General features: G+C 42.5%; 1 protein-coding gene across 2 annotated transcripts; it reads right to left on the reverse strand.

Annotated features, from left to right (window-relative positions):
- Nucleotides 1-537: 537 nt before the first annotated feature.
- LOC118309180 (sortilin) lies at nucleotides 538-15,369 on the reverse strand. Of its 2 annotated transcripts, XM_035631002.2 has the most exons (20): nucleotides 14,997-15,367; nucleotides 10,127-10,189; nucleotides 9,960-10,033; nucleotides 9,750-9,852; nucleotides 9,479-9,640; nucleotides 9,206-9,279; nucleotides 7,799-7,848; nucleotides 7,585-7,712; nucleotides 6,923-7,067; nucleotides 6,560-6,715; nucleotides 5,864-5,976; nucleotides 5,261-5,363; nucleotides 4,996-5,164; nucleotides 4,695-4,879; nucleotides 4,416-4,605; nucleotides 3,765-3,881; nucleotides 3,404-3,512; nucleotides 2,802-2,914; nucleotides 2,575-2,701; nucleotides 538-2,487 (listed from the first exon to the last, which is right to left on the reverse strand). In XM_035631002.2, the coding sequence occupies exons 1-20, from the start codon at nucleotides 15,252-15,254 to the stop codon at nucleotides 2,473-2,475; spliced, it is 2,454 nt and encodes an 817-aa protein (XP_035486895.2). In that variant the 5' UTR covers nucleotides 15,255-15,367; the 3' UTR covers nucleotides 538-2,472. The 2 variants fall into 2 exon arrangements, with proteins under 2 accessions (XP_035486895.2, XP_035486896.2); XM_035631003.2 differs by lacking the exons at nucleotides 538-2,487; nucleotides 2,575-2,701 and having other exon boundaries at nucleotides 3,769-3,881; nucleotides 14,997-15,369.
- Between the last annotated feature and the right edge of the window lie 388 nt (nucleotides 15,370-15,757).

Raw genomic sequence — 15,757 nt, forward strand, 5'->3', positions numbered from 1 at the left:
GCCTCTGCTTTACATTTTAAATAATTACTTGTATACTAGATGGTCTCTTTTTATTTACATAAGGTTCAATATCCTGGCTAGATATACAAATATTATTCATTTCAAAAGGCCAATATGCCAGCACCAAGAGACCATTGTTATGCCTCTCATCAGCTGATACAATGAAAAATGCACTCACAGAATGTTAAATATTCAATATGTGCTGCATTGTTGAATGAAAAGGTTTCAACTGTTAAACATGGGTGAACCATCTCACTGCTGAGATCATGACAGACCCACAGTTTACCGAATGAGAAAAAAAAGAATTCTGAAAGCTTATTTAGCCTTGTGGTAGATGTGTATGTTGTTTGTGTCCTGAGTAGCACAATAATTGTTGTCTTGTGTGCAGCATTTCATTCATTGTGCACTCATAGGGCCATACTTTGTATCCCCCTCATCAGATGTCAGCAGATTGCACAAGATGTCGCCAATGAGTTTAATCAGTGTACAGTGCAGCATGCAAAAATGAGCAATTAAAAAACCCCAAACACAAATGCATTGATGTAAAAGACTGTTATTTCATTCAATAAATGCAGAATCATCATTATAAAACAAATGTGCTACAGAATAGATCAATTCAGAAATGCTGATCTCTGATATCCTATTGAACAGTGGAGAAAAATATGGAATAAAGATCGTAACTTATGGTCCTAGCATTTAGCAAAAAAATACATACACTGGGAGGAATAGATGCATCTTTTTCACAGATTGGTAGCCACAGTGCAAAAAATAAAATCCATTAAAATAGTTAGGTTTGTTCTTAATGACACTTTGAATCCCATCCTATGAATTTGCTTTCATATCTGAGTCCACCCACCAGTCCTTGAGAATATGCCTCTACATTAGGCCAGCTTATTATAATAGCTTATTCACTGGGATATTATTGTCTCAGCTGGAGAATACAAGCACCGGCCATTAGCCCTGCATGTGTCAAAGGTTGCAGTTCTTAAAAATGCAGATGATAGAAATTTTAGCCAGCCCACACCCGTCTCATCTAAAGGGAAATAAACTAATTCAGTGAACAGAATAAAGTTCTTTGTGGCCAACACAGACACATTAAACTGACATTTTTTTCTGTTATTGTGGATACTTTCAATCATCTGTGAGACTACTAATTTTGGATGCACCAATATATCAAAAGCTACAAATACTGGCAGACATTAGCTTAAAAAAGCAGTGTCATTTTAAATCTGGAGATGTTTTTTTTGCTAATATTAAGCTGACTGTGGGCTGTTTTTTCTTATGTCATATTAGTTATAAAAGAAAGGTCAGCATGCTCATTACAACTATGTCTGCACCTGCTTTAAGATCAATAGAAAAAAATGCATATTAGTTATGTAAACAATTAAATAACACAACAGCAATATATTGATGCATCAAGTTTAGCAAAAATGTCAGAAAGTTCAAGTAAAGGGTTTGCATTAGCGTTACCATCATACTCTGAGGAAAGGTTACATTTCACTTCTGTAACCTCACCTCAAAAATGAAACAATAAAAGTGCTTTGGCAATAATTCAAGTCTTTCGTTTTCACCACACATACAGGGGGATGGAAGACATTGGCCGTCTTGAGCTGCACTGGATTAAAAAAACTTGTTTACATTTTATACCTTAGCAATAAAGTCAGGCTGTTTTAACATTTATTCCAAAAGTTTCACTTACCACTAAAAACTACAGACTAACATCTGTTAGAGACTTTGTTTAATAATGTCTTGTTAGTCTGCATAATTTATCTTATAGCATGTAATTGTAATCATTTTTCTAAACAACTACTTTTTGAAAAGTAACTCAAGAATAGTGAGTTATCTTCTTTAAAGACTGGTGAAACTGCCGAAATGACTGTTAAAATGGCCAACACTGCACAACAGGACTGTATCTTGCAAATGTGAATTTACAAAAAGTAAAAAAAGTACTTAACTGACAGTAGACAAAACCTCTCAACTAAAAATACTGACTATATTTTTTTCTCTTACTTGGCTGTTCACTAACTCTTAACAACATGTTCTGTAAGCGCATACTTAACATCCAAGTCATAGCCTCTGTATTGCGCTTCAGCATTGCATCACAATATGAAAGGCCATCACTTCTTAGGTCAGCATGAAAGGAAACATACAGAGCACAACAGAGCACATTTTCAGACTCAACAGCCTTTACAGAACTCTTTGTGACAGAAACAACAAAAGCTCTCGAGGGAACCCCGAGGCTCTCCTCTGTTCTGCGCTGGGTTTATCCCCCTCCCCAAACTACCGGTATGACATTTTGTGGCAGCCTCAACTTGTACAAGGAAGCAATGCGAGAAGTTGCCCCGCCGCTGCTGAGTCCGCCAGCCACCAGGGAATAGCGAGAAGTGAGAAGCAGATGTTGATCAGCATGTGGGAGCAACAGGAATGCCCAGGCATCGTGAAAGACTGTGTTAAATTTAGTCTTGAGGAGCCTTATTCTAAGAGGTCCTAGGAGGAGACACAAACAAAATAGTTAATAGATAATCACAATGTCTTAAATAAACACAAGGGGACATTTGAGAAAATATCCGATACCTGATCTGAATCTTCGTTGTACTGTGCTTTTCCTGTCTCCATGTAGTGAGTGTCAACATCATCTACTCCCTCTATCTTATTAGCTTCAACATTTTCCCTCATCACAGAGTATCGGTGCACAAGGAACCTGACGAGGACATGGGAGAACACATCAGATACAGAGGAGAACAGGGTGCAGTGATTATTGGTGTGTGGGAATGTAGAGAGATGTAACATAGTTAACTGACCGTCCTCCACAGACATATTTCTTCACCAGCCAAACACCAGCGACCCCACTCATCAGAAGGATCACTATGACAACCAGCACTATGACTGCGGCGTTCGGTGAACTGGTTTCAGTCTGTTCAGAGAAGAAAAAAACAGAAGGAGATGGGGCTAAATGATTGAAGAAATACACAGCATGATAAAGGATTTTTAAAAATATTATATTTAGATAATATTACTGTAAAACACTGTACCACTGCCACAGGACCTGTAAATCGCAGGTGTCCACACAACCCCATGTGTATCAACAGAAGTTGAACAGGACTACTGTCAGCTCACTCAGCCTGACCTCAGTGTAAATTCTGCTTTATTGGCAATTTAACGTCCTTGTCTCTGAAAAGCCCAAGTTATCTGAGAGTGTTCAAGTGTCATGGATACAGTCTTAATAGATCTACAAATTATATGAATCTTCATCACTTAACTGCAACTTAGGTGACCACTCAAGCTTTGACTTCACTGAAAGGGGTAGATTTTAGGTTTATTTCTTAAGTTCAGTTAAAATTTGCGCTACATCTGGTTGAAAACGATCCAGAGAACAAACTTTCTCAGTGTGAGCAGAACTGACCAGAGAATGTGGATAAAGGACGTTGCTGGTGCACAGCCTCCTCAGGTCGGTCTCCTTCCTGTCTGGCTGGAAACCCCCCTCACACTGGTCTCCGGGAATCTTCCGGTAGCTTAAATGGATGAAGAGCGAGACGGATGAAATGTAAGACTAAATTTAATGAAAAGGACACAGGGAGGGAAATGTGGAAGCAGAAGAGCTGCCGAGAAGGGAACATACTGTGCTATAATAGTACGGCACGCACAAAATGTTAATTTCTTGGCTCCAGCTTGAATTAAATGTTTTGTAGCCTTCAAAGTTAGAGGAAAAAGTAAAAGTTAGTGCACGTTACAACTATCCAAGCAAACAGCACAGACATCCTCACCCACTGGTCAGTAGCTGTTCGGTGGTCCCGTTCAAACAGAACTCCAGAGGGCGTCCCGTCATCTCCTCCTGCTCCACACACTCTGAGCTGTTTTCTGGTCGGTAATACCCAAAGTCACTGTAAGATAAAGCCCGGTCAAATTGAGGGTATAACTTTTTATGAAAGCATATCTGATCATGATTCTTTTGATCTAAAAACCTTTATTGAACCAGAAAGAGTAAATATATAAGGGATTAGAGGAAATGGAGTAAGGGCGTGTCTGTCTGCAAGTCTTAGGTTTAAACTTTTTAAAGTTTTAGAAAACTCTACCATTTGATTAAATAGTGATAAAGGTCTTTCGAAAAGCCATTAAATAAACCAAAAACTGCAGGTTCAACAGTGGCTACTTGGTTCAGCTGAAACAAGAATCAGCTTTTTATGGTTACTGAAAGGTTCTTTTGCACACACACACACGAACACACACACACACACACACACACACACACACACACACACACATATATATATATATATATATATATATATATATATATATGTGCCCAGTGTCACTTTGTTCAGTAAAGCTCCTGGTCTCCTTGAATACAGGATGAAAATACACTATTTTGCACAAAATTCCAAAGAGGACATGGCACATGAGGAACAAGGACGTACCAGTGATAATCGTTCACTGTACATGGACAGGGGGACAGCTTCTTAGCTACAGCATAGTCCCTCCCGTTCCAACAAATGGAGTCTTTCCTCAGGCGCAAGAAGGTTTCTTTATAGCCCAGCACACAGCCGTCGTTAGATCCACTGGGTTCTGCTGAGTGAGCCAGCCACTGCACATAGTCCCCCTCAGTACCTGCACAGATAAACATTCACGTAAACTGAACATCAAGCATTGGCCGTAACACCAACCAAACGTCGTCCATCTTCCCCCAACGCACTCACAGTCCCTGGTGAAGAGCTTCCTGAAGTCTATGGTTATCACCACCCATTTACTGAAGTCGTTCCTGTAGCCCCACAGGCTGACGTTCATGGAGCGAGAGCCAGGCTCACTGTCCATACCACTGAAGTGAAGTGGGTCGCTGGTGAAGTTGTACGTATGCCAGCACTGCCCCTCGTCTGTCGAAAACCTGAGGGGTGTAAGCACACGGAATGGGGGGCAGAGGGAGAGAGCCCATGAAGCGAATTGCAAAAGTAAAGAAACACCTCAATAAAGACAGACCCTTATATGAGGAGTTGTCCTCACTTGATCTGGTTGACAGCTGAGTTGGTGTGCTCCACGGCCACCAGAAGACCTCCGGAGTCCAGGATAGCATAGTGATGAGGGCCCCTGAGGGCCAACAGCCACGAGTAGCCACCGTCATCAGACACGTACACGTCAGGGGAGAGGGATGACTCTGCATCTCCAACACTGCCTAGGGGGAAGGGAGGGGGACGGTGCAATGAGAAACTTTACCCCAAGGTAAAATGACTTGGTGTCAAGACCTCATCATGCTGTGTGTGTTTTGTACCATGGGCCAGAATGAGGCCCACAGCACTGGGCTGTGAGAGAGGGAGCATGGGGACGTTCATCTTCATGGTGGTGCTGTAAGAGGCATGGATGTGAAGTCTACACTGTGAAGACAAAATGATGAGAGTAATGTTGTTACTAAGTCACCTCGTCACGCACCGCAGACACATTCAAGCTGTCAGATTTGGAGAATTTCAGCTGAATCTGGCCTGGGAACATACCATGCAAAGATTTTGAGCCTTTTATTATTTATAACGGATAGACTGAGTGCTGCAGAGATGAGTATTTCTAAAGTTCTGCATCCTCCCTCATCCAGTCACTGGCTGCAGGTCAGATGTTCCCAATCAGTCGAGCCTCTGTGAGTCACCTGAGCATAAAAGGACTGAGTAGCAGCACCTCACTCTTTCTCTCTCTCTCTGTTTGTTTTCTTCTTTTAGTTTGTGAATTTTGCCAAGACGCCCTTTAGCCTAAGTCATTATGGGTTACTACATGTAGACTCATGGGTAAATATGGCAATTTAATCAATTCAAAATTGCAAAACCTGAAGGAGTCCGACGACTTTCTGAGGCCACTGTAAATAAAAAAAATAAACTGGTTCTCTCACTCTGTTTGGCCTGTTAGTAGACGTCTCAGTGTCACAGTGGCTGTTCTCTGGTCTGCGCAGCGTCTGCCAACTCGCTCCTTGGTCAAAGCTGATCACCGTCTCCACCGCACCACCTGCAAAACAACTTCATTTACTATCTGAAGAGATTTGTATTTCACATGTTTAGCTCACAGTCTGTAGACATTGTAATACCAATTTAAGCCTTCTAACAATTTTAAAAGCTGTCCAAAAGCATTTCATTAGTTTCTAGATTGATATTGTGCTAAGAAGCAATCACCGTGTACATTTAAACTGCTTTTTTATAAGTTTGAGGGATATCATCTGTCTTAATAGTGCATTCAAATATGCTGCATTCAAATATGATGTAATATATTTAAGATTTGAATGTAGACTGAAAGTATGTAAAGAAATCAGAAAAAAAGATGTCAGGAGAAGAACAATGTGAATTTGCAAGTATGCCAAATCAAAACCTTTGAATATTGGATGATATTTTTCTACTTGTACATACTTTGCTTTAAAAAATTATGGTGAGATATTTATTATGATAAATAACCAGTCTTGAGCAAGTGTTGTCCTGCAAGTAAATTATGGATATTAAAGACACTTCTGCTGTTTAAACATGATTCTGTGAGACGTTTTAAATCGCAAAGTTAAATGTACTTAAATGAGTACAAAGTAAACAGTGTGTTGGCTCACCCTCTGTGAGTGCACTGGTCATGTAGACGCCCCTCAGTGAAGCAACGGGGGTGAAGTCAGTGTCACTTCCTGTAGTTGTGTAAAGATGGCGCTCCAGAGACTTTGAGAACACCGTTCCTCTGTCGTCTGACACATAGATGGTTCCAACACCGGAGTCTGCAAACACACACAAGTTTTTGGATTCTCCGTTGTGACACATTTACTGACGCCCACAGAGAAACTTTCTGCATTCTTTTTGCTCGTCTCTCTTCATTAATCAATGATCTAATCATCAGTATCTCTAGTACTAACCCAGCATCGTCAACATCTTCATCAACATCATCAATGTCAATCTAAACTATTGGGATCATTGCTTTTTCTGACCTCCAGGGTCATCCACATGCATGAAGATCATGTCCTGATTGGCTGAGAGGATGGAATAGAACTGCTCGTGGTTGACTGTGGGAAGCTGAGCCATGTTCCACACCTCCCCTCCGTCAACTGACACGTGGATCATGCGCTCTGTCCCCTAACACATGCACACACACAAAATATACTTCTTAGCAGACAATAGAATTTACAGGTAAACTTTAAAGCATACTTTTCTATTCGCCCACATTTAGGGGTTTGACAAATACACAAACATAATAGGTAAACAAGTGGAAATCATTAAAGTCAAAGATGTGATTCATATATTCCGCTAATATAGCCAGGAAGTCCACATATGTCAAGTGAAGTTACCTCCAGATATGGTCTGGTTAGTCTGATCACAATGCACATCGATGCATTTACACCTTGAATCAATATCTAGATAGGCAATCAAGACCCAGAATGGCCACTTTGGTGAGAAACACCTTAGTCTTTACCTCTTGAAATGCACAAAGTAAAATACAGTAAAACTTTGTACCAAAATAATTAGTGGAAGCCATTTAGACAATGGAAGCCATTGTCCTTAAGGAAACATTATACATACGGGGGGTTTTCGGATGTAAGACAGATTCACAGAAAAATAAGAGAAAATATTTAAGGTGCAGAATCAGAAATACCGTGCCAGTCATGATGGAAGCAAAGACAAATCTTCCTCCCAGTACAAAGGAGTAAACTCTCGTTGCAATGGTCTGGAAACATCGCCCATAGTCTGTTGTCTTCTTTAACTCTAGCATTCCTTTATCATCTGAAAAAAAAGAAAATGGGGTTACAAGATGCGTTCACTGAATTTTACGTATTGTTCATATGGACGACTGTACTGTCCTGACTTACTGCACGATCCGTTGTAGTTTGTCGTCACATAGATGCTGTTCTTTGGACCCCTGTACGTGAGAAAAAGAAACAGTGAAGGAAGGAATCTGGAGGGTAGGATGTGATTGTGCTCACATCTGAAAGTTGTTCAGAGTTTAAATGTGCTTAAATCCCCCAGGCTGCGCTCCAAGTTCTCTCTGGCTTTGTTCACTGCCAAGGGGGACAAAGGTTTTCACACTGCAAAGATTCTGCTAGTTCAAAGACTGTGGGCTGAATAAGAATGCCACTGCTGACTCATGATCCACTCCGACAGAAGCCTCAGCTCCATCGCTCTGCACTCAATTTACGCTCGGGCCTAAATGACAGCTGTGGTCAAGCAGGGCTGTGACAATGTTCCCACAATGCAACCGCAGGCTGACACAACAACCTCGTGACAACTCTGGTGCTCGAATGAAGCCAGAGTCAGGACAGTGATCTGAACAGTGATTAGAAAGACAGCTGGGACTGTAGACAAGGTGGACAGGTTTTATGTCCCTCTTTGACATGTTCTTTTCCAAAATCCACCAAATGCACACCAATGACAGAAAGTAAAGGGTAGAAAAATATTTAATCAGGGACTATTACATGAGGTGGGACTTGAGCTGGGGAGAAGGTTATGTATTTGGTCTTTTTCCAAAGGGAGGGTAGACTGATTTATTATGTTGGAAGGAGTGCATGGATCAGAAAGAATTGCTTTTCCATATGCAGAGCACAACAATCGCTCTGTTTCTATCAGGACTTTATTCTCAAGTAGCTAGCAGGACCAACATGGCAGTTTTGAGAAAGAGAAGATGTGGACAGTTAATAGGGATTATCTGACTAAAGCGTGCAACATTTTTACATTAGCCAACGTTCACCTTCATTTTGTTCTGTATTATACCAGAACTACAGTCATTTTTAGTGCTTCAAAAAGAGTTTGTCTATAGTATCATGTTCGGCAAAACCCAACCTGTTCTACAAGTGGGTCAAGACCCTCAGCAACCACTGCCGCATGTGACCTGTTTGCTTATTCAGTGATACTGTTCTTCTTTTAGTGGCGCTTGTTACAAAAACATTGTGCAGGAATGCTGGTTAGTTCAGCCCCCCTCCCATCTATATCCCACATTTGACAATTTTCCACAGTTTTATTTGAGGATATATTTGTGGTTTTAAGTGCCCAAAACCATCTCATTATAGTTTCACATCTCCTTCCTCACACTTTTGTCTGGAGCTCTCTTAAGAACAGGGTTTTGTCTTAGTCTCTGATCGCACTTTTTTCAAAATGATGGACCCTTTAATATTCCGATTGTCCCTAATTTTCTATTATGCACTCTGTTACACATTTATTACATCTAGAACCCACAAGTTTAGAGTATCTTTTTTTTCCAATACAAAACCGAGGATTCTCACCATCTGACCAAACACACACTGTCATGGATCTTCCTCCAGGTGGCGCCAAAGTCCTCCGACATCCACAGATCCAACTGAAGGGAAAAAGCTTAGTCAGTTAAAAAAATAACAAAAAATCAGTGCTTTTCACTACTTATTTATTTAGAATCAAAAATATTGTAAGAGTAAAATAAAAGGACAGCATCCAATTACAAGTGGGACTTTCAATTTAGTAACTCTGCTGACGAAAGTCAGGATTAGAGGTTTTGGTCTTCAGGGCATGAAGGATAGTACCGTGATACTGAGGGTCAGAAGTGCGTTGCAGTCTCCGGGGTTGTACAGCATCTGAATGAGGGGCTCAAACGGCAGATTGGTTGGAACAAAGGTGAGGCCAAAGTCCTGCGAGCGAAACAGTCGAAACCCACCGATCTCTGACACATCACCAGTCAGGATCACCTGAAACCAGACAGACAGAACACAGTCAGGAACTCTGCCATCTGGTGACAGCAGAATGGAGCTTCAAAGTTTTATGATTAAATGTGTACACGTGGAAAAAAATACTCACCTTCCCAGAGTGGTCGGGACTGATGGCGATGCCAAACTCCGTCTGGATGAAGGTGTGATTGATCACGTGAGTGACATCTTTGAAGGTCTTCCCATAGTCTTCACTGACGCAGAGACAAAGTTACAGTGAGATACTCGGAGCAAAGTCATGGCAAATAATGTACTGCTCCGTTTCCATTTATTGTGCCATCAGCCATCAGCCATTTCTCACCTCCTGTAGAGGTTGGACTGACCAAAGCGCATCATGAACAGCGGCACCTGAAACGTCGTCAGGACCAGCAGCACCTGGGAGGAGACGGACGAGGTGGATTTGTACAACATCTTGGAGTAGGTCTGTTTTTTTGTTCTATTCACCATCACACATGAAAACAAGCTCACCCCTGATCCATCTCCGACCCAGGCCAGCGACAGCGAACCCATGGTCCTCACTTTGAAGGTGAACTAAAATGAGAGGGGGAAAAAGACCCAAAAACAAACACAAGTGGAGGTTTTTAGAAAAAGGCAGAAAAATATCTAGCAAAACATTTCTTCACTACCAGCCACGTGGCCTAACTGGGGATTATTTGTAACTTGAGGCATTATGTCTTGCTCCAAGGCGTGAAGAACAAAAACACACAGGAGTGCAGAGTTTAGTCTGAAATACAACAGAGAGCTGGTGTGTGCGTTCCTGCTGTTCACTACACAGCAGTGATGGCAACGGAGAGGACAGAATGAATTTTCCTTGCTGACCAAAGTTACTCTGCCATTTGGATGCACTCTGCATGTGTGACCTACATTCCCGCTCAAATGACAAAGCTGAGGCCAGAGAACAATTACTGAAGCACACAGAACACACACACACACACACACACACACACACACACACACACACAGAATTTAAATCTGACAAAAGTCGGTGTTGCGTGATATTGGAGGTGATGTGTAAAAAAGTTTTACTTCACAACTAGTACGCCGGCTACAAACAACATTCCAGTCTATCGGACCAGAGTGGCGTTCAAGTGTTGGGTCACTTGAGCAACATATTTCGCCACAGCCCGCATTGTTTGAGTCAAAAGAGGATTTCTCCCCTCCTCTCTTCAGCTGGCGGGGTCAGAGGCGTGTACAAGGTGAGCCCCGGACTGGAGAGTCTGAAAAAGCCAAAGGACAGGGCCGCGTCTAGGAACACTCCTCGCAAATAGGTCCAGTGGAATCTGGCTTGCCCGGCCTGTCCAAGTGAACTCGACTTTCCATCCCTGCTCGACACGAATCGTTTCATCACAGGCTCCCTGCATCAGTCTCTTCTTCCATATCTTGATTGATAACTTCTCCTCCCTTCCTTTGCAGTCATCTGTGCAATCTGTTGATCAGTACATTTTTATTTTTTTGAAAGTATTACTTGTCCTGTCTTCCCAACAATTACATTCTCTAGTTAATTATAATAAGGTGTATGGTTAAACTCTAAAATATCAAGCCTCAATTACATTTCTTTGTCAAAAGGGTTTGATAAGGACATCTTCATTACCATTTTTTAAAAACATGTATATCAGTCCATATACTGTATCAGTATTAGAAATGTTTTACTCCCTAATATCAGTAAGAGTTAGGTTCTATTTCTTATCTGTCCAGGCGTTGTTGCCAAAAAATCTCAAAGGTAATGCATTAATTCTTCAATGTTATGGTCAGACTTGAGAATTACATAGCATACCCACTTAATCTGGTGGGAATATGAAATGTAAACAAGCTAACAGGCAGAAAGGATCAGCAGGGTCAAATTATCTCAACAAAAAGAGAACAACCACACAAGACAAACACACCGGCCACTTCCAATAGATGCAAGGACCTGCAAACACATGACCTTCTACAATCGAATTGGGGGGGAAAAACAACATAAAAAGATTCTAATAATCCAATTACAGTGACAAATAGCCACAGAGGTCACTCCAGGTCAGCAAGTTTCACAGTGTCTTGTCTCTTTTCTGCAAGTTGCTTGTACACCTGTGTTAAATTTAACCAGCTGAGTTTTTTCCACATCTGTTCCTCTGAAACCTCGACTGGACAAATGCTGACTTGCCTGGCTGCGGCTCAGTGGCCCTGGAGCCCAAATTATCAGCAACTGCATTAGAAAAGCAGCTGAGCTGAGAAAGTTAAGAGTGAAGTTAAACATGACCCTGTCCTCTTCTGTCATGGGGGTAATAGAAAGATTGAAGGAGATGGTAAATAGAATATATATAAATATATATGACCCGGTGAGATGTAGCCTCACAAACCGGACATGACCTCAGGCTACATCACATGTGGAATTTAAGGGTCCACATCTGCTCTGACGAGGCCTCTTGAATCTCTCTCTGCAGCTCAACTCGTGACAGTGTGGGATTCAAGGTGTGTCAGTGCGTTCAACTTTCTCTATAGTGAACAAAACCAAGCTGAGTATCACACTGGCGGCTGTACATGGATGGATAAAGGCATACATCCATGCCGACTCAGAAAATGAGAAAATACACACTAACAGTGGGTGGGAGCACAGCGAAGTCCTCTCTCTCTCTCGGAGCTCAGACGCCGACACAATGAGCTCCTTATTCCCTCCGCTCCGGGGATTTAACCTTTCTGCTTCGGCCATGTTTACACACACAAAACTTCAGAAGAGGAGGAGAAACACCCGGGCTCTGATCTGACACACACAACGCTGCGCCGACCATTCTGATGATCCTGGGCTAAGCTCTACGGGCGGGGACATAAGATGGACTGCTTTAATGTCTGTTCAATTATTATTGTTATGGAAAAACAGGACAGAGGAGAAGCGGGGCCTTCAGCTGACCGTGCCGTTTCATTTTCACCCAAGTCTATAAAGTGGTCGCATGCCCATCATAAGCCAAAATGAGTCGATCGATCATCTGCTTTTGGCATAACAGGTATGAGTTAAGAGGGAACTCCCTAACATGATTCCCACTGAGGTGTTTCTGTGAAAAGAGGAAAACCTTCTTGACCCTGGTGCTGTAAAAGCATGGAGCGAGCTCCCGGAGGACGTAGGGGTGCGGGCTCTTTCAGTTAACTCTCTTAAAAACGGATAAATGTATTGTGGTTTTTAAAAAAAATGGTTTTGAGTTGTGTCCTTTAACAGAAATAAAATCTGAAGATTTCATTAAAAACAACAATGGAACTTTTGATTTTTGGCTTTGGGATGGCGTCGTCGGTCCACCACCACTTTGGTCCGGATTTAAAGCTCAACAGCTCGATAGTCTATAGACCCAAACAAATGACTGATGAATCACGTTGTCCAGTCAATCAGAGATGTTCCCATTCCAATACCATTACAGGAAATGCCTCGCACTGAATAGGCCGGATTGGGGATCGGCGAGTACACGAATATACCAATCCGATACCACGTTTTTAAAGTAGTTCCACCCAGATAAAACTGCACTTTAAAACAACAATACGGTACACGTCGCCGTTTTACTTGAGGGACATTTTCGCTAGTTCTGGCAAATGCCGTTTCGGTCAATACACAAAGTCCAGGTATCAGAATCAGTGTCCCCAATGCTATCGGGGCATCTCCACATCAGATTCAGCTTTAATTCAGTCTACACTGAGAGCAAAGACATTTGAGAAGCTGGAACCTTCAAAGTTTGGGTGTTTTTGGTGGTGAAAAAATTTAAACACAGATTTCCTCCAACTTCTGTGAAATGTCAAGTATGAATTTACCTCCAAGTTCTAAGTTTCTTTCATATTTCCACTCTGTTGATCTTGTTGGACCTTTTCCTGTACATCAACAAATTCCTAACTCTCTCTCTCTCTCTCTCTCTCTCTCTCTCCATGTGGAACATCAACTCTGCTGCTTTTACTGGTGCTCCAACAGCTGGCTGAGAACCAGCCACACTTCACCCCACCACCACCACCCAAAAAAAAAGGTGTTTTTTTTCCTCTACGTATTTTTGGCCACAGGGGACAGAGGATGGGATGGAGTTGGAAGAAGAAAAAAAAGGAACAGCGAGCTAGTTTGTGTACACCAGACCGTCAGCTACATAGACCTCACGCTGGAAAAAAAGGGAAAATGGAGCAAAACCTGGCTGTTCGACAAAACACTTCCTGTGTAGTCTATTAGGCCTGAAATAGAATAGAAAAGAGGCAGAGGAGGTGAGACTTTACAGAGCAAATTAGAACACCCTACATGCTTAACCTATCTTGGCTGATTGTTTGATAGAAGAAAAACCTAAGACATAGAGGCTGAGATGAAAAAACATTTTTAAAAAATAAAGAAAAGGTGGGGGGTTGCCAAATCGTTTTCATGCCCAAAAGCTAGTCCAGGTGTCTGAGCCACAGAAATGATGTAACCACACGCACACGCACGCACGCACGCACGCGCACACACACACACACACACACACACACACACACACGAAGACTTGTGGAGCCCTGTAGTTTTGGACCACGTTGTTATTCTGGAACATTCCTCTGGACATCAGGGTTGTTCTTGTTGTGCTTCCCATTTCCACATGTTCACCAGTGAAATGTCAGCAGGTGTTGTTCAGTCTATTGTGGGACGAAGGTTGAGGTGAGACAGAAAGGGGCGAAGGAGAGGGGAGGCAGGGGTACAGTCAAACAATTTTCCAGACAGTTTTGGATGAGCAATGCATTCGACTTTCGAGACATATTATAAATACTGTCGTTATTCCTTTGGAGCAGAATGAGACCAGGCGTCGTGGATCTGACCTGGACGGACCCACGCGATTTCGGGTCAATGAAAAGGGACTTGTGTCAGACAGAGCAGCTGGAATGATAAGTCAATTTGTCAGAAAATCGATGAGCAACTATTTGGAAAATGGATTGTTTGAGTCATTTTACTTGGACGAATGGAAAACAACTGGCAGTTTTAATCATTCATTGAAATAACTCTTAGTCCAAATGGGTGGATGAAGACAATACTCGACACAATAATTTAAAATGATCCATTGTTTTCAGCCAGGGGGTGTACAACAAGATCACGTGTCATGACTTGTTTAATTAATCGACTATGTAATGTCCGAAGATTAAAATCAAATTCAAAATAATTTTAATATGATGATGATGATGATGATGATGATTATCATCATTAGGCTGAACTTAGTACAGAACACAAATAATCATTTTACTGAGATTTAAGACCATCCACACACACACACCGACACACACACACACACACACACCCACACCGACACCTACACACACACCGACACATCCCTCGACTGCTACGCAGAGTTTCATAAGTGCGCTGCGGGATGGACGAGTCACTTACAGTGTGGGTGTTGTTCCGCAGGCTCGACTCCGCCGCCGCCGGGGCTGCGCATGTCTGTCCATTCAGTCCTGCGCTGCGCTCGGAGCGGTCGGTCCTCTCTGGACGATGAGGCTCCACATCCCGGGCAAACTCCCTCGGCTGCTGCAGCCTCCTTCCTCCTCCTCCTCCTCCTCCTCCTCCTCCGGCCTCCAGGAAGCCGCTGCCCGGCGCCGCGCACGAAGACAACCCGAGCACCAACACGCAACACACGGAGATCATGTTCACGAGAGTACTGCTCAACTTTAGTCGGAGGGACAAACTCGCTCGGCTCAAGAAAGTTGCCTCCGCACGCCCCCACCTCCTTTCCCCTCATCACCGAGTGCACCTTCAATCACGGCCCATCCACCGCGGCACGGGATTGGTCAGACCCAGAATAACCTGCAATCTCATTGGTCAGCTGGAATCTTCCTCATGTCAAATGTTTTGTCCGTGTTAAGCTGCCCCCTGGTGGCAAGACCGCGCACAGGAACGACTTCTTTTGAGTTTATTATTCCAAGAAAAGCAACATAGGATATTTGACCGGGTTCACAGCCTCCAGTGTCTGATCTTTAGGTATCTTCCCACTGAGAAACTCAGGCTTGAAAATAACTATCTTGCATTTTACATTTTTCAGCTTTGTCTCACTCAGCCACACTCAAGTCTGGCTGCGAGGAAATATAATGATATGCATGTACAGTAAGACAGGTATCTGGGTACCCTTCATTTGAATACACACAATTTCT

Source organism: Scophthalmus maximus, chromosome 6 (assembly GCF_022379125.1).
Source record: "Scophthalmus maximus strain ysfricsl-2021 chromosome 6, ASM2237912v1, whole genome shotgun sequence".
NCBI lineage: Eukaryota > Metazoa > Chordata > Actinopteri > Pleuronectiformes > Scophthalmidae > Scophthalmus > Scophthalmus maximus.